At 41.9% G+C, this 20,027-nt stretch overlaps 1 protein-coding gene across 1 annotated transcript in view; it reads left to right on the top strand.

Moving 5' to 3' along the window:
• Nucleotides 1-20,027, top strand: part of clstn2a (calsyntenin 2a) — a 540,968-nt gene that overhangs the window by 446,204 nt on the left and 74,737 nt on the right. The window contains exons 8-9 of the mRNA XM_068041418.1: nt 3,381-3,638; nt 5,086-5,207. Of these exons, the coding sequence (XP_067897519.1) occupies nt 3,381-3,638; nt 5,086-5,207 (380 nt within the window). The remainder of the gene's footprint in view (nt 1-3,380; nt 3,639-5,085; nt 5,208-20,027) is intronic.

The raw sequence follows: 20,027 nt of genomic DNA, 5'->3' as shown, positions 1-20,027 counted from the left end.
TTTGCTGTAAAATCCTTTGAAAAGTTACATCTTGTTGAATAAGGTGTAACTGGATTTTTAATAGTGCATTAAGTTCATAATTGCTGCTGAACAGCTTCGCTGGCTCTGAAAAACTAATTTTATATTTGTGGAATGTCAAATTTCTCCATTACAATAAAAAAATCACTTTTCTTTTGAAAGAATGATATTTCAGCTTTTACCTTAATTCCATATGTATGTTCCAATCATTTATTTTGCTGTCTGTATGTGAAGGATAATTAGTACCTTTTACTTCCTGGTTTGCTGTCTGTGAGAATACTTCAATGTGATTTGCTGCTTATCCTGCTTGATGACATCACAGTCACTAGACACTTGGACATCCACTTGGCTTAGAGTTAAACTGACTAATGAATAAGTTCATTAGCGATAGTCAGCACGGTTTTGTGAAGGGTAGGTCGTGCCTCACAAATCTTATTGAGTTTTTTGAGAAGGTGACCAAACAGGTGGATGAGGGTAAAGCCGTGGATGTGGTGTATATGGATTTCAGTAAGGCGTTTGATAAGGTTCCTCATGGTAGGCTATTGCAGAAAATACGGAAGTATGGGATTGAAGGTGATTTAGTGCTTTGGATCAGAAATTGGCTAGCTGAAAGAAGACAGAGGGTGGTGGTTGATGGCAAATGTTCATCCTGGAGTTTAGTTACTAGTGGTGTACCGCAAGGATCTGTTTTGGGGCCACTGCTGTTTGTCATTTTTATAAATGACCTGGATGAGGGTGTAGAAGGGTGGGTTAGTAAATTTGCGGATGACACGAAGGTCGGTGGAGTTGTGGATAGTGCCGAAGGATGTTGTAGGGTACAGAGGGACATAGATAGGCTGGAGAGCTGGGCTGAGAGATGGCAAATGGAGTTCAATGCGGAAAAGTGTGAGGTGATTCACTTTGGAAGGAGTAACAGGAATGCAGAGTACTGGGCTAATGGTAAGATTCTTGGTAGTGTAGATGAGCAGAGAGATCTTGGTGTCCAGGTACATAAAGCCCTGAAAGTTGCCACCCAGGTTAATAGGGCTGTTAAGAAGGCATATGGTGTGTTAGCTTTTATTAGTAGGGGGATCGAGTTTCGGAGCCACGAGGTCATGCTGCAGCTGTACAAAACTCTGGTGCGGCCGCACCTGGAGTATTGCGTGCAGTTCTGGTCACCGCATTATAGGAAGGATGTGGAAGCTTTGGAAAAGGTGCAGAGGAGATTTACTAGGATGTTGCCTGGTATGGAGGGAAGGTCTTACGAGGAAAGGCTGAGGGATTTGAGGTTGTTTTCGTTAGAGAGAAGGAGGAGGAGAGGTGACTTAATAGAGACATATAAGATAATCAGAGGGTTAGATAGGGTGGATAGTAAGAGTCCTTTTCCTCGGATGGTGATGGCAAACACGAGGGGACATAGCTTTAAGTTGAGGGGTGATAGATATAGGACAGATGTCAGAGGTAGTTTCTTTACTCAGAGAGTAGTAGGGGCGTGGAACGCCCTGCCTGCAACAGTAGTAGACTCGCCAACTTTAAGGGCATTTAAGTGGTCATTGGATAGACATATGGATGAAAATGGAATAGTTTAGGTCAGATGGTTTCACAGGTCGGCACAACATCGAGGGCCGAAGGGCCTGTACTGCGCTGTAATGTTCTATGTTCTATGATATCAGAAAAGGGTAAATCAACACCACAGGGATTGTGTTAGATCTTTGTGGGCAGCTTTGTTCAAGGTCAGTGGTGAGTGTCGTTGCTTCACCACTTATTGCAAAATTCTGGCTGTTATGTAGGCTAACATAAGTAAAAGGGCTGGTGGGAAGACAAGGTAATGCCAACATCTGTGTATTATAGGGTAGGGTTGGCCTTTTTTTATTCTTTCAAGGGATCTGGGCGGTGCTGGCAAGGCCAGCATTTGTTGTCCATACCTAATTGCCGTTGAGAAGGTGGTCATGATCTGCCTTCTTGCAGTCCATCTGGGGTAGATCCATCCACAGTGCTGTAAGGGAGGGAGTTCCAGAATTTTGACCAGCGATAGTGAAGGAAGAACAATATATTTCCAGATCAGGTTGTGTGAGACTTGGAAGAGAACTTGCATATGGTGGTGTTCCTATGTGTCTGTTCTTGTCCTTCTTCGTGGAAGAGTTCGCGGGTTTGGAAAGTGTTGTCGAAGGAAGAGTGGTGTGTTGCTGCGGTGAATCTTGTATATGGGACTGTGCGTCGGTGGTGGAGGGAGTGAATGTTTAAGGTGGTAGATGGGGTGCCGATCAAGTGTGCTGCTTTGTCCTGGATGGTGTTGAGCTACATGAGTGTTGTTGGAGCAGCACTCATCCAGGCAAGTGGAGAGTATTCCATCACCCACCTGAATTATGCCTTGTCGATGGTGGACAGGCTTTGTGGAGTCAGGAGGCAAGTTACTCACCACACAATTTCCAGTCTCTGACCTCCTTTTGTAGCCATAGCATTTATGCGGCTGCTCCAGTTCAGTTTCTGGTCAATGGTAACCCCAGGATGTTGATAGTGGGGAATTCAGCGATGGCAATGCCATTGAATGTCAAGGGGAGATGGTTAGATTCTCTCTTGTTGGAGATCATCATTGTCTGGCACTTGTGGCACAAATGTTGGGAGATCAGGGAGGCAAATGAACCAAAATTTGGTGAGTGGAGGTAAATAAAATAACATCTCCTCAAGGATTGGTGATATGCCACAGTCTAGTGACATAAAATAGTGGACACATTCAAGCCTGCAAGTGAGGTAAAATATTGAGATATATCTATTTATCCTTTATATTTTGGGTTTTATTATTATTTTCTTAATTATGTAACTGTTGGTGTATGACTATTTTGCCTAACAAGCACTAATGCTAGCTCCCCCAAAAATTATACTTAAGTTGAAGTCTCTGCCTTGATTTTAGCATCCACTGTGTTTTCTTCGTAACATGAGACTCTCGCAAGCTAATGTTCTCACAAATGATTGATATGCACAGCTCAAGTGTGCGTCAGCTACTTATTTCACTCATGTGATCAGCAGTGTTAGCATTCCCCTCCCATTGATGACAAACAAGTCCCAAAAACATTCAGCGCAATTTCAATGGTGAATGCAACTTTTCACATCGGACTCCCAGGAAAGTTGTATAAATATGGGACAAAAGCATAATAAATTACTAATAATTTTCTGCACTGGAACATTTTGCTCCATGCACTAATATGCTGTTTCAATTACATAATTATGTGTCATATGTTATTTTATATTCATTAATCTACCAGCTGGCTCCTGCAGTTTTCTAGAATCTCAGTCATTTAGCTTGAACTTCTTGAAGGTAAAGTCCTCAACTTCAAATTGGCTTATTATTAAAATCCCTTTTCTTAATATTATTCAATTTTCAGGCGCCTCTTCAGACAGCGTTGACTTGCTCCCAGCACCCTCTGGTTTATCGAACTGGACCTCTAGTCTTCTGATGGATAACGGGCATGATAGTGATTTGATTTTCAAGTTTGACGGCAAGCATGCTGCGAAGATTCCAGATGGGGTGATGCCCAAAAATATCTCTGATCAATTTACCATCACAACATGGATGAGGCACGGACCCAGTCCAGGGCTGAGAGCAGAAAAGGAGACCATTCTCTGCAATTCAGATAAAACAGGTGCACTATGTGATTCAAGCAATTTGTGTAGCCAGCTGTTGGATGACTTGTCTCGTGATTGTGTAAGCCAATGTTAAGCTTCATTTATAGAGTCAACTGGAGATCAGATGGATCCTGAATTTGTTTGCAATTTGTTTCTTTACTGATATAAACTCCAGCATTTTGAGTTCTGAATCTTTATTGCAGTAAATCAGCCCCATTTTCGGGCTAAGTTAAATGCTAATACTGATTCAGGTGATGGAGACATGCTGGATTAAGCAGCTTCTTTCTATAGATTAAAAATAGAAATCATAAACCCTGTCAGTCTAAATTTAAAAGCATAAAATGCTATAAATACACAGCAGGTCAGTCGGCATCGAGAGAGCACAATAGATGAATGCTTCTGGTGGGACTCTTTATCAGCATTGTTGAATAAACTGCTTTTACACTCAAACTCCAATCTTTCCCATAACAGATGGCACATTCCACCCATTCATACCTGCTTCATTTCTTTCCCCTCTATTCCACCAGTACATAACTTCCACTATCTCCCCTCGACAGCTACCCATTTTTCTTTCTTAAAAGTGTATCTTGGGCATACAGGCTGATTGTATGTGTGCAGACTAAATATATCCTTAAGCTATGCTAAAGCTTCAGACTTTGAAAGAAATGGTTGTCAGTAGCCACCACTATCTGCATAGTTTATTTTCTCATAAGGTGGGCAGCACAACAGCACAATTCTGTTGAAATGTTTGCAAGTCAGTAGCTGACGGTGATTAGATGCACCAAAGATTAATTTGAATGTAACAGCCGTTGTTATATTGTGTGTTTGATGCAAATACCTGCTGATACAGTGACAATAAATAATGCTGACTACATTATCATATATATAATCTTGACAGCTCTAAGCCCACAGAAAAGGTACAACTGAAAGATATCTCCACAAAATGTTAATGTTTTCCATCTTTTCCAATTTTCTTATCAACCCATTGACCTATAATTGTATTTAATAAGCAGGCAACATTTTAATTTCCTAAACTGAAATGCCTTATCTGCCTTGTCATTTATCATAGCCCAAACAAACCAGGAAGTTTTCACAATTCAAGTCATGGTGATCTGGTTCATTTTGTATTTTTTTTTCTATGAATCACTATTCTGTTTTAAACAGTCTACTTTCCCAACTATAATGCATTCTAATAACATCTCCTTCTCCCATGTCCTTCAGATAAGGAAAGGTTTATTCTCGAATCCTTTCCAGCTGATATAAAAAATGTTTACTCATTTATTGGAGTTGATTCTATATTTTGCCACAGAATTTCCCCCTGCAGGTTCTCATGGGTCTTTTTGATCAACACATCCTAAAGAATGTTCTAGTAAGGGTGCCAATCTCTATTGGTCACTCTAAAATGTTAGATGATAACTTGAACAGTGCAGGATTCCTACTGACTAATTTAATTTTTGCCTTTAGAGATGAATCGTCACCATTACGCACTGTATGTCCACAACTGCCGGCTTGTGTTTTTGCTCCGTCGAGATCTCGACCAAGTTGATACTTTTCATCCAGCTGAATTCCATTGGAAACTCGAGCAGGTAAGCTATGCATTGGATCATTAATATTTGTGGATAAAACAAGAGGTAAAGATGAATCTAGCAGGTCAAATTATTTTGGTTAGAGTATACTTTGAACTGATGAAAAATAAACTGATTCATTGATGTTATTGTGCATATGAGGTGTGGAAAGGACATCAGTTCAGTACATCTTGTTAGAGAGGGGTATGTGTGTTTTCCTTCAAGCCTATAAATTAAGCACCCAATCCCAAGAGGCCCCATGGAACTTCCAGACTGAGGCATTTATCAGGAGATGATACTTTCAATGAGTATTCTGAGGTGGTTCAGCACATATCAGCAATTAAACCTGGGACTGTTGAGGCCTGCAATAATAGATGGTGCATGTACACACTGAATTATCAAAGAAACATAGCTTTCTGTTTTTCAGCAATGATTTCTATGTGTTATTTCCCTTGCTATTGGTCAAACACTGTGCACCATTCCCCAACTGAAAAGGCCACCAGGTGACCTTTTCCCAAGTGGCTGCTCATACTATTCATGATTTGAAAGCTCTAAGGTGCTTCAGAGATCCTGCAGCAAGTTTCATTTGCTTATCCTTCTCTCCCTAAGGCCAGAATTTTACGTTGGTATGAGGCCCCGCCCACCGGCCAAAAAGTTGGTAGCGAGCCCACCTCCACTGGGCCTGGGAAACCAGGCCGAGATTTTTTGCTCCCCAGACCCTTAATTTGTCTTGGGTGGGGCTTCCACCTCATGAGGCAGGAAATCCCGCCTGATGGAGCTGCCGCCAATCAGTGGACAGGCAGTTTTTAGATGATGTATAAAACATTAGGGGGATGATTTATCATTTCAAGTACACTTCGAACACTTCGGTGAAGCATTCCCATCGCCTGCAGGAGGTCTGATCAATTTTTGTGATCGGGCCTCATTTAAATAAAACCATATCAAGCTGCGCCACCAGGGAGTGCTAACCATTGCTGGGACTAAACCAGCCACCAGAGCAAGAGGAAGGATGGCCCCAGAACTACAGTAAGTGTCCCAGGCAAGGCCCCAAAAAATCGACCGGGCCTCGGCGAGGCAAGGGCAGTCAGTTAGTAGCGGTGGGGGGGTCGGGGGGGGTGGGAGGTGGGGAATGTTGTGCGTTGTGCGTTGGGGGCAGTTGGAACTTAGTGGGTGGCCCTCCGTGAGGCACAGGGTGCTCGATCAGGAGGACTCCACTCAGCCTGCAAGTAGGCCACCTGATTTTACCAGGCGGGTTCTAGAGGCCTTTCCATCTGGCCGCCATGGGTAAAATACCCGTCATGGCAGCAGGAGGCCCTTAAGTGCCAGTTAATTGGTTAGATAAGGGCCTTGATTGGCCTGGGCAGGCCATTTTGTGCTGCCGCCTCAGCTAAATTGCAGCAGGGGTTGGAGGGTGGTCGGGAATGACCACGTCCCCCCTGCCTCCCACTCAATTTTACGCCCCTCGGCCCTGCCACCACCCCATAAAATTCCGGCCTATAATTGTATAGCATGTGATCTGTCCACTGCCAACCACCTCATCGTATGAGAACTGAGATCATAAACTCAAACGTGAGGACAATTATAAATGTGTGCCTGTTCCATCACATTTTCTGACAGCACATTGATGCTTCAGTATCTGTACCACCTTGCTACCACTTTTAAACCGTGTTGTTATCGTGGAGTTGTACAGCACCGAAGCAGCCCATTCAGCCCATCGTGCTTGTGCCAGCTCTTTAAAAACACTATTGAGATAGCCTCACCGCCTACTCTTTCCCAATAGCCTGGCAAAATTTTCCTTTTCAAGTATATATCCAATTCCATTTAGGAAGGTGCCACACTGTTGTTCTGTTAACAATTATTTCATAGGTCCCTGATGAGAATATTCAATGTGTGTACATAGAAATGGCTTAAATAAGTTGCTGGAAGAAGCATACAGAAGGCCAAAAATATAAAATAATATTTTATGGCAGTTTATATTTGAGCAGACTGATTAAGACCATTTTGTCAACTACTAAAATAACTGCTTCATGTGACTCAATTTCCACTTCAATATCTGCTATTGCCTCAGGCTGGATTTTGCACTGAGAAATACCGGGAACATAATTGTTACTTTAAATTCATGAGCTTTTAGATAAATCTATGATCATTATTTTAGTATGACTTACAGTATTTCATCTAATAACTGCTAACTTCATATTTATGTATCAGAGTTGAAATCTGTGATTGCTGCATCTATTTATTGGAGGTTTTGGAAAGCACTATGATGTATAAAACATTAGGGGGATGATTTATCATTTCAAGTACACTTCGAACACTTCGGTGAAGCATTCCCATCGCCTGCAGGAGGTCTGATCAATTTTTGTGATCGGACCTCATTTAAATAAAACCATATCAAGCTCCTGGAGCTGATTCAGGGATGGAGAGTCGAGTAGAAAATCCAGCAATTTCTCCACGGAGGTGAACTGGCAGGGAGATCTTAAAGCAAGGGACAGGCGATACTGGTGTGGCTGTGGAGTTGACCGGTAGCAGGTAGGGCATAATTTGTGAATCATTCGTGCTCCTCTTGGCCCAACAAAAGTAGTTTTCTTTAAAGTTACCCTCATGTTTTCGAAGTAGGCTTGCACAGGTCAGTCTAGTGGAAGTCCAAATTGCACTAATATCCTAAATAAGTCATAGGACCCTGATTTAACATTATGCTTGAAGCCTATTTCTGGCAGGGCAACTGGCCACCTAAATCAAGGCCCCCTTGTAAATCACCACAGCCAGACCTCGCATGGAAACTTGACGGTAACTTTCCTTTTTCCAACTTTTGTCTTGCGACCATTCTGTGGCCTCCAGGCAAAAGAGGCGGCCATGAGATGAAAATTGTCCCCCATTTGTCAATATTTTGTTCTGTAAATCTGAGCTAAGAATCCTGTATTTGGCGGTTATGTCACATTTAGATGATACAGAACCTGATCAAGCACACACAGTTCTGTTTTTTTTTTGTTTCCAGTACCGTGCAGTCTGCCCTATTAATGCTATGGACTAGGTTTCAGAGCATCTGGGGTAGGTAGTATGAAAACAACTGCAAGCTTACAATTCTAACATTAATTTTCTCTCAACAACTCGAGGAAGCTGATTAAATAGCTGTCAGTCAAATACCAATTAGCATTGCTGAACCATTTTAATTTGCTGTCCGTCTGGTTCTGCTGCCATTGGACTATGAGGAGGAATCAAGTTCCCAGAGGCAATAGCACCAAGTCATTTACCTTAAGAGTTGCAGCAGAAGTCAGGACTGCTGTCAGCAACAGTGTTGTAAGGTAAATGCAGTAGTAGTGTGATCATGGTATTGAATGCAAAGACATAATTGAACCAAGCTGTAATGATCCCCACAGTTGAGTAAGCTCTGGACATGTGCCTGTACAGGCTCTCACATGAAGAATGGCAACTTGGGTGCAAGCATCAGAGAGACATTGGCCATTGTGACCATTTGTCTTACTGTCTTAAGCAGAGTAGTAGTGTTGGTCGCAGCAAGAGACAAAGCTGCTGCTGTGACAAAATTAACTTTATAACCAGAGACAGATCTTATTTTTGTTTTCAGTCTGTGAAACAGTTCTATTGTCAAAAGGGCTTTAAATTCAATTTAATGTTATTTTAGTTAGAACTTTAGTTAGGCCACACTTAGAATATTGCGTGCAATTCTGGTCGCCACACTACCAGAAGGACGTGGAGGCTTTGGAGAGGGTACAGAAGAGGTTTACCAGGATGTTGCCTGGTCTGGAGGGCATTAGCTATGAGGAGAGGTTGGATAAACTCGGATTGTTTTCACTGGAACGACGGAGGTGGAGGGGCGACATGATAGAGGTTTACAAAGTTATGAGCGGCATGGACAGAGTGGATAGTCAAAAGCTTTTTCCCAGGGTGGAAGAGTCAGTTATTGGGGGGCATCGGTTTAAGGTGTGAGGGGCAAAGTTTAGAGGAGATGTGCGAGGCAAGTTCTTCACACAGAGGGTGGTGAGTGCCTGGAACTTGCTACCGGGGGAGGTGGTGGAAGCAGATACAATAGCAACGTTTAAGAGGCATCTTGACAAATACATGAATAGGATGGGAATAGAGGGATATGGTCCCCGGAAGTGCAGAACATTTTAGTTTAGGCAGGCATCAAGATCGGCGCAGGCTTGAAGGGCCGAATGGCCTGTTCCTGTGCTGTACTGTTCTTTGTTCTTAGACTTCTTTCTTGCTTTGGCAAAGTGAGAGCAATTTGATAGTCAGTTTGTTGCTATTGTAAATTAACTTGATGCAAAATGGTTTTGCGTGAACTGATGATCCCTGGTCATGAATTTGGTGGGTTTTTTTACAGATTATGGCTAGAAGTGACTTGTAGTAAGAATATGGTTTCTGTCAAGATAGAATAATGAAAATGACACTAATTATTTGCATATAATAGTGATCAGATTTCTAAATTGTAAGCCCTGTTTCTCCTCTTAAGAGTCTCATCATTCAACACATCTGTTAGCTGTGAGATTAGACACAGGCCTCTGCACAAGAGCTGTCAAGCTGTTTACTTCTATAAGAGCTGGACTGACTTCAGCCAGAATTTCCTCTTTCCCCACCATAATGAGACTGAGCATTTAGTTACTATGAAGCACTCCATCTATTGGCTGGGTGAGAGAGCTAGTAAAGTTCATCTCTACAGGACAACACAGCCTGAATGACAATCATTAGAGTCTTAGCTGTATCGCAGGTTCACAGCAAACATTGCTCAATTTTGAAAATTAAGAAAATACAGTTTAACAAAAATTTGATTTTGTAATTAAATTTTCATATAAAATAGAGGATTGAAACTTAATGTTTGCACTGTATCCAAATTGAATGCAGGACTTAAATCATCTTTAGTGTGGCCTATAGAGATGTGTTGCTTCTCCTGTGTATAATTTCCATTTTGATAAGTAAAAGCCAGCGTTTGCTGTTCTTGGAGTAAACAGGCATTTCATGCAAAACCACATTTGCTTATGAGAAACTGAATTCATTATTTTGTTCCCAAAAAGCTGAATCTGCCAAAACCTGAACATAATTAACTACAAAAGGTAATAATCAGTGCAATGTGTGAAAGCTGACAAACCATTTGCAGCTAAAATTGTTGATTCTATTCCAGGTCATTCTTCTAAAAATTGTTCCATTTTTAACCTTGCAATTGAATATTTTTTTTCCAAATTTTCTTTTGAGTGATTGATGCTTTATTATGAAAAATTCCCTTTAAATGTTGCTTCATACTGTGTAATTTTGTTGGATGAAGGAGCCAGTAATGATTAATTATTCAAATCTCTGATAATTGCTGGATTAACACAGCGGTGGTTTAAAAAGCAGAATCCCAAGGGTGATGTTGTGTGATTTTGCAGGACAGTAAATGAATCAAACTCAGGCAGTCGTAAGCTGAGCCCCCACTGGAATTAGATCCAGAGCATAAAACTGCCGAATCCAGGATGTAATTAGTCAGGTGCAGCTCAAAGGATTCAGATGGAGAGATTAAAATCACAGAGCTGATGCAGAAGGCTAGCGCTACACAGTTAAGTAGATGAACTGCTGTGTCTGAACCATGTCGGCTCATGCTGAATACCTGACCTAAAAAAAACACTGAGACTACACTGCTAATATAAAGTGTGTAGAAATAACATTGCAAATGTATTAATATAAACACAGCAGAAAACAAATGAGTTTGAATCTGCTGAAATCTATAAATAACATTTATATCAGAAATTCTGGCTTGTATCCATGTAGAATACTGAAAATGTTACATACGATGAAGATAATTGCTGACAATTAGATTATACGGTAAAGTTCAAGCTGACAAAGGAGCATCTTCATTGCTCTCTCTTGTTCCCTCTCTTTCTCTCTGCTCCCCCCCTGCACCACCCCCCCTCCCCGACAACCTCCACCCCCTAGCTGCTCTAAGTAGGCTTTGTCATTTGATGATTGTATAAATAGGACATCAAAGAAAACTGGCTATGGGGAGATCTGCATCAATAATACTTGAAGTAATTAATTGATGGCTTCAATTTACTACAGTTTTGTGAGATCTACCTCTGGAAATGGGGATATTTACAGAGGTGCACTGAACTTAATTTGATTTACCACTCGATGAAAGTCATTAAATTTGGAGAAAGATTTTATGTAGGTACATTTATATGTGGAGTGTCAATGTTGACATTTTAACAACATATCTTCAGCAAAAAGATAAAAGGGGCTTTGTACGAGAGAACCAGCCTGTTGATATGGTGATAATGCAGCTGTCTTGTGAATTGCCTGTATAATGGCAGTGCAGTTTTACACTTAAATGGGAATTCTACATAATCCAGCAATTATATAAATTAAGTAAAAAGTAATAATTTGAATTTAGTGGAAGAGTTGTGAAGAGAATTTATGTTTATTAAACATCAACAACAGTGTTTTACCATTAATGCAAGCTTTACTACTTAGTAGAGTTGGGGCAAAGCTTAAGATGTCTATTAAAATACATACTCATAGGTTGTATAAAATATCTTTAATCTCTGATATGTGATATAGTGCAAGGGTATAGGCAAATGCTTTAATAATTTCAGCACTGGAGGCTGTTTATGTCAATAACTTTTTAGGTGGATCTAGGTGTATGAATATTTTACAGCAAAAAAAATCTTCCAGAGAAAGCATACCATTTTTGATGGTTCACTTTCCATGTGAAATGGTTTTACATTGTTTGTTAGTCAGACAGGATTAGCAGTGTGATATAAAAAATGTTAATGCAAGCAACAGCAACAACTTGTATTTAGGCTTTAACGTAGTAAAACATCCCAAGGCACTCCAGACAGCATCATCGAACAAATTTGACATGAGACACAAAAAGAGATATTAGGACAGGTGGCCCGAAGCCTGGTCAAAGAGATAAATTTTAAGCAACGTCTTAAAGGTGGAGAGAGTTAAGAGAGGCAGGGAGGTTTTGGGAGGGACTTTCAAAGCTTAGGGTCTCGGTAGCTGAAGCCAGCTACAGCAGAGCAAAGAAAATCGAGGATGCCCAAGTGGCCAGAATTGGAGGAATGCAGAGATCTCGAGGGTTGTAGGGGTGGGGGAGATCACAGTGATAAGGAGAGGCAAGGTCATGGAGGGACTTGAAAATAAGGATGAAAATTCTAAGATCAAGATGTTGCCAGACTGGGGACCAAGGTAGGTCAGCAAACGTGGTGGTCATTGTTGAATGGGGTTTGGTGTGAGTGGATACGTGCAGTAGATTTTAGATGAGCTCAGGTTTATGAAGGGTGCAAGGTGGCAGACCAGCCGGGAAGGCATTAAATTAGTCTCGAGGGAACGAGGGCATGGATGAGGGTTTCAACATCAGATGAGCTGAAACAGTGACTGAGATAGCGAAATGTTACAGAGGTCTTGTTGATGGAGTGGAAATGGAGTCAGAAGTTCAGCTCAGGGTCAAATAGGATGGCAAGATTAATTCAGCCTCAGACAGTGGCCAAAGAAAAGGATGGAGTTTGTGGCATGGACTGAAGATAAGAGCATTGGTCTTTATAATATTTAATTGGAGGAAAGCTCTGCTCGTCCAGTGTTTGGTGCCAGACAAGCAGTGTGACAAATCAAAGACAGTGAAAGGGTTGAGATAGGCAATGGTGAGGTAGAGCTGGGTGTTGTCATGGATGCCGTTCTCATATGGTGTGTCATAGTATTGTAACCCCTGGATCTGTATGTTCCTTACTTCAGATGTGCCATAATTTAAGGGAATCACACACACACCAACAGGAAGAGGGATTGGATGTGAACTCAGCAATATCCATTTTAGCAGCTGGTTACAGAGACCTGGGGAAACAATGCCTCTTGATCATAGTGCACAAACTGGGAGGTAGAGCAAAAGGGTATAAATAAAACTAGGACAGGAGCAGGAAATACAGTTTTCATATCCTGATCCCTTCTTAAAGCAATAACAAAGAAGTACAACCAGACAAGATCTCTGGCATGGTAAATTCATCACCTCACCTTCTTGCTTACAGCTCTTTGTACAAACATGGTAAGGAGTCTTTACCATGGAATAGTAGGCGGTTAATAATGCAAAATATGATATGTGATAGTTTTATGCAGTGATAAAGTGCTTGGCATACTGTCAGCCTTATATTGGATGTAAATAATGCAATTAACTACTGAATAGGTACAGAAACAGATTCCCAATCTGCCAAAAAACTCACTTGTAGCTTCCGCAATTACTTGGAATAATTACATCAGCCAATGCGGTACGACGTCATGTAGGTTCCAGCTTCAGTCTCTGTGCTCTACTTTTTTTTATATTTGTTCATGTTATGTGAGCATGCTGGCTAGGCCAGCATTTGTTGCCTATACTTAAACTGAGTTAGCCGATCTTAATTGGGACAGCAATAGAGGGACTATAGCTGGCATCACCATCCAACCCTAGGAAAGGGAAAAAGTCCTTCAGGAATTCTCACATCTGATCGCTATTCAAACTCTGCCATTGATGCTTCTATGGTTGAATTTCTGGATGCCAATCATAGCCTACTCTGTGCTCAATGGCTATTTGATAAGATAACAGAGGTCTGCTGGAGCCTGTATAATTACACTCCATCAAGTTTAGCATCTTGAGGGAAGTGGAAATTAGCTGTAAAAATAAAGTCTATCTCCTAGCTTCTTACCAAATCAACAAGCTTTGTGTGCAACATTTCAGGTATCTGTTTTCTAAATTTTTTAAACACACTTCAAATTGTGAAGTGTTTTCCTACATGATTAATATTGCATTTAACTGTTTGTGTTATCAGAAATGACTGAGTGAGGGATCTGATAACTAGCATGAACATCCCAAAGAATGAGCCTCTATTAGTTCAACACAGCATAATTGTCAGTTAAACATGTAAGCATGCATTAACATGTACTAACGCACTGCTTATTTTGAGAGCAACAGAAATCTGTGGATACTTTTTCTATTAACTGAGTAGGAATCAGTAGAGCAAATTAAATATTATTAAGCACAGGAGCTCTATAAATGTGCATGTATTATTAAATGATAAAGAAAGCCTAGGGAAAGTGCTTTCCCAAGCAAAAAAAATCTTAGTGTTGATTTCATTAGTTACTTTTCCTCTTGTAATAATCTGTCATTTCAGGTCTGTGGTTGCACTGGAATCCCTCAGATAACAGGTGTTCCCAGGGCAGTACTTATTCATCCCAGCGTGCTTCCATTGACCAGATCAGAAATTGGTAGTGCATCTCATTCTAGGTGCATCTGAGCTTGCTGAAGTTATTATAGGCCAGCTACTGCTGGAGGGCTGTCTGCTGTTTTGTGTTTGGCAGTGGCTTTTCCTAGCTAGCTTTTCAAGTGCTATATTTAAATATGTTATTCTTAAATGTACTCTGTGGTAAGGAAGAGGACAAGTGTTGATGAATCATATCAGAGTATCACTGCACAGGGATTTGATTTTGTACGTATTTTTATCTTGTTCCTACGGGCCGTATTTGTGGCCATTTTAAGTAGGCCAGATGGTTTCATAGTTATCTTATGATAGAACTATAATTCACTGATTGACCATTCTGTGAGGCAGACACAGTTACACAACCATTTTGATTAAAGTTCAGAAAGTTGACAAATTAATATTTTTCTTTTGAGAATAATAATTCCCACGACAGTTTGTTAAGGAATTAGAAGGTAGGAAAATCATATAGAAGTAACACATATTTTGGAAGATTAGCAAAATCTTGAAAATTCCAACAAGCTCTTAACAAGCTTTTAAACTACTTTAATTGGCCTCAGTAGGGAGGAGAGCGAGATCATAGGAACATAGGAAATAGGAGTAAAAGTAGGCTATCTGGCCACTCGAGCCTGCTCCGCCATTCAACCAGATCATGGCTGATCTCCCCTCAATGCCATTTTCCCACACTATCCACATATCCCTTGATATCTTTAATATCTAGAAATCTGTCAATCTCTATCTTGAATATACTCAATGACTAAGTCTCCACCGCCCTCTGGGGTAGAGAATTCCAAAGATTTACCACTCTCTGAGTAAAATATTTCTCCTCATCTCAGTCCTAAATGGCCTACCTCTTATTCTGAGGCTTTGTCCCCTGGTTCTAGACCCCCTCAGCCAGAGGAAACATCCTTTCTGCATCTACCCAGTCAAGCCCTGTAAGAATTTTGTATGTTTCAATGAGATCACCTTTCATTCTTCTAAACTCTTGAGAATACAGGCCCAGTCTCCTCAATCTCTCCTCATAGGACAATCCCGCCATCCCAGAGATCAGTCTGGTGAATGTTCGTGGTACTCCCTCTATGGCAAGTATATCTTTCCTTAGGTAAGGAGACCAAAACTGTACAAATACTCCAGGTACTGTCTCACCAAGGCTCTATATAATTGCAGCGAGACTTCTTTACTCCTGTACTCAAATCCTCTTACAATAAAGACCATCATACCATTTGCCTTCCTAATTGCTTGCTGCACCTGCATGTTAGCTTTCAGTGACTGATGAACAAGGACACCCAGGTCCCTTTGGACATCAACGCTTCCCAATTTCTCACCATTTAAGAAATGCTCTGTATTTCTGTTTTTCCTACCAAAGTAGATAACTTCACATTTTTCAACATTATATTCCATCTGCCATGCTCTTGCCCACTCACTTAGCCTCTCTAAATCCCCTTGAAGCCGCTTTGCATCCTTCTCACAACTCACATTCCCACCCAGTTTTATGTCATCAGCAAACTTGGAAACTTTACATTTGGTCATCACATCCAAATCATTGATTCCTGCCCTGTCCTCCCCCCGTTTAACATTGTTGGTCCTGTGAACAGTGTCCTGAAACTGACACCCTGGCCGGTGCCACTATTTTCGGGCCCCTCCCACCTCTGTTCCCACCTTTGGGGCAGGGTGGTGTTGGGGGGGCCGAAACTTCAGCCCACAATCTTTAACGGTGATCTATTTAACCACTAAGACACAGATTAAATAAAAGCTCACAATTGGACCTGTCCAGGCGTGTTCAAGTAACGATGCAAAACCAGTGATCACCTGAAGTCTGTTGAATCATTAGACATCAGGGGCAGGGTTTTCCAGCCCCTGTGATGGCAGGCGGGAGGCTCAGAGGGCTGGGAAATAATGGGAAGCCACGTTGGGACAGCTCCCTGATGCGGTCCCACTGCCGGGGAAGTTTCTCAGTGACAGGATCAGATGTGGATTTCACATGAACATCTCAATGATTGGTTCCTTCAGGCGTGCGTATTCCCCTTGTTGTTGATGGTTAGTTCAAAATTTAGTGGGGTTCATAATGTATGTCACTTGTTGATGTTTAATGGGGTCTTATCTCAAGACAGTGCCAGTCAATTCTGCTGATTCCATAGCAATCCATTTTTTGTCTTGCTTACTAGCTGCCTTTGTCTGGCAAATAAATGTCTGTTAAATGATCCTCCGTATTCCTGTTCCTCAATTTGCAATTTAATGTGGTTTAGCCATCACTAAAGTTCTCCTTAAAATTTTTGTTGTTAGAGATGTTTGAAACAGATAGTTCCTTCAAAACTAACTTCTGGAGTGCAGATTAACTTTGGATGCACATGTTACATTCCAGTTGTGAGACATCTGTCAGTTTGCACCTTTCTAGTGACAGTGAGGGAAAAGCATGCAATGCATAATCACAGGCTACACATGATACAGGAACTATTCGTGAATGAGAGTAGCGTTATGACAAGGTGAAAAGGAGTCTAGGGTTCCCTCTCAGCCTTCACCTGATCTTACCATAACAGGGTTTAATTTTTAACACACCATGTTTAAGCTCCCCCCTTGGTGAATCCCTGTTCACCGCTTGCCAATTATAAGGCAAATAAACCAGCACAAACAGGTTGTCTTAGGTTTAAAGAAGAAAGGTTGAATTTTATTAAACTTGAACTTAAACTCTAATTCGCTTAACGCCTACGGATACACGACGCACCCACGTTAGCATGCATACATGATATACGCATGCAAATAGAGACAGAAAAGAGCAGAAGGAAAATAAAGTGGAAAAATATGAGGCAATATCTGAAGAGTTGTTGTTACAGTTCTTCGAGCTCACTTTAGAGTCCTTGATTGTAGGTAGATCTTGCTTTTCTTCTTAAACCTTGTTTGCTGTAGGAGACTTTTCTTTCTTGGGGTTCATGTGTCTTCAGTGGATTCAGAGGCTTGTGAGATCGAGATAGGAGCAGACAGGAGAGATCTGTTTCAGTCCTGGAGTATTCTGCTGTCTCTGAGTTCAAACTGTTTGTACAATTCAGAAAAAACAGTTTGTCAAACAGGCTAGTCATGGGACTAGCTGGTCTGACCACTTCTGTTTTTGGATTCTCTGGTCTTAGCCGACCCTGGAATGTCTCTTCTTACACGCAATACCTGATGCTCAAAGTCCATTGTGGGTTAAATTGGATACGGGAATTAACCCCTTTGTCTCCACAAGCACTGTTGTTGATATGCAAATGTCTTTCCAGCCAAGGGCCTGGTGATTTTTTTTAAACAAGTCCATTCTTCACTTCAGCAACAGTTTTTAAATCAATGTTCATATGGCAAAATTAATATGCCTCATTCTTGGCAGGTGGGGGTCTAGCATGACAATAGCTTTCCTGTTCCTAGGCTGCCGTGGTGAGGTTGCTAGTTTGCAGGTATTTTTAGTTGTAAAATCTGCTACAAGAGAGTGATTTAGCATCATTTAATAAGGATCTCAGTATCTGATCAAACATTATTCATTCCATTATTTATTGTGGTTCCCAGAGCTTCTTAAATAATCACTGGAGCTTGCATCATATTTTCTCACATCTCTCCATTTGTGGCAAAATGATACAATGGGGGGAATTTTATGCTCGCCCCCGCGTTGCGTTTGGAGTCAGGGAGAGCATATAATTGGGTGGGATGGTGGGGATGGGGGACCGTGCCACCTTTCTGCCTCCACCCGAATTAAGTCTGGGGCAGGAAGGCCTGTGAACGGCCTTCCCGTCCCGTTGCCAATTAAGGCCCTTAAGTGGGCAATTAATATCCAATTAAGGGCCTCTTCCCACTGCCGCCGCAATTAACCCAGCGGTGAGCAGGCATGTTGCCGTACGGGAACGTGGCAAGCAAACCCATGAGACAAAATCCCGGCCAATGTGTCTTTCAGTACACATGGAAGGTGTCATTGACAGAGCTATCAAGCGGCACTTGCTTAGTAATAACCTCTCATTGACGCTCAGTTTGGGTTCCGCCAGGGCCACTCAGCTCCTGACCTCATTACAGCCTTGGTTCAAACAAGGACAAAAAAGCTGAACTCAAGAGGTGAGGTGAGAGTGACTGCACTTGACATCAAGGCAGGATTTGACCAAGTATGACATCAAAGAGCCCTAGCAAAACTGGAGTTAATGGGAATCGGGAAAAACTCTCGTCTACTCAGGGTCAATGTTTAAAAATAAGGGGTCGCCCATTCAAGACAGAGATGAGGAGAAATTTTCTCTCTGAGGGTCATGAGTCTTTGGAATTATCTTCCTCAAAAGGCGGTGGAAGCAGAGTCTTTGAATATTTGTAAGGCAGAGGTAGATAGATTCTTGATAAGCAAGGGGGTGGAAGGTTATTGGGGGTAGGTGGAAATGTGGAGTAATCAGTTCAGCCATGAACCTATTGAATGGTGGAGCAGGCTCGAAGGGCCAAGTGGCCTACTCCTGCTCCTAATTCGTATGTCCCTATGTTTGTATATTTGGTTGGAGTCATACCTAGTGCAAAGGAAGATAGTTGTGGTTGTTGGAGGTCAATCATCTCAGCTCCAGGATATCACTGCAGGAGTTCCTCAAGGTATTGTCCTAGGCCCAACCATCTTCAACTGCTTCATCAATGACCTTCCTTCAATCATAAGATCAGAAGTGGGGATGTTCACTGATGATTGCACAAGTTCAGCACCATTTGCGATTCCTCAGATACTGAAGCAGTCTGTGTAGAAATGCAACAAGTCCTGGAGAACATCCAGGCTTGGGCTGATAAGTGGCAAGTAACATTCACGCCACACAAGTGCCAGGCAATAACCATCTCCAACAAGAGAGAATCTAACCATCTCCTGCTGACATTCAACAGCATTACCATCACTGAATTCCCCACTATCAACATCCTGAAGGCTACCGTTGACCAGAAACAGAACTGGAGTAGCCATATAAATACCGTGGCTACAAGAGCAGGTCAGAGGTTAGGAATTCTGTGGGGAGTAACTCACCTTCTGACTCCCCAAAGCCTGTCCATCATCTACACGGCACAAGTCAGGAGTGTGATGAAATACTCTCCATTTGCCTGGATGGGTGCAGCTCCAACAACACTCAAGAAGGCCGACACCATCCAGGACAAAGCAGCCCACTTGATTGGCACCCAATCCACAAACATTCACTCCCTCCACCACTGACACACAGTGGCAGCAGTGTGTACCATCCACAAGATGCACTGCAGCAACGCACCAAGGCTACTCAGGCAGTACCTTCCAAACCTGCGACCTCTACCACCAGGAAGGGCAAGGGCAGCAGATGCATGGGAACACCATCACCTGCAAGTTCCCCTCCAAGCCACACACCATCCTGACTTGGAAATATATCGCCGTTCCTTCCCTATCACTGGGTCAAAATCCTGGAACTCTCTTCCTAACAGAACTATGGTTGTAACTACCCTACATGGACTACAGCGGTTCAAAAAGGCAGCTCACCACCACCTACTCAAGGGCAATTAGGGATGGGCAATAAATGCTGGCCTGGCCAGCAATGCCCATATTCCATGAATGAATAAAAAAAAAACAGGTTGTAGTGCAGTCGTGAGTGATGTAGCATTGTGGAGATATATATACATAGACTTGAACAATGTAGTTCCTAAG

Source organism: Heterodontus francisci, chromosome 11 (assembly GCF_036365525.1).
Source record: "Heterodontus francisci isolate sHetFra1 chromosome 11, sHetFra1.hap1, whole genome shotgun sequence".
Lineage (NCBI taxonomy): Eukaryota > Metazoa > Chordata > Chondrichthyes > Heterodontiformes > Heterodontidae > Heterodontus > Heterodontus francisci.
This window is presented reverse-complemented; position numbering and strand designations above follow the sequence as displayed.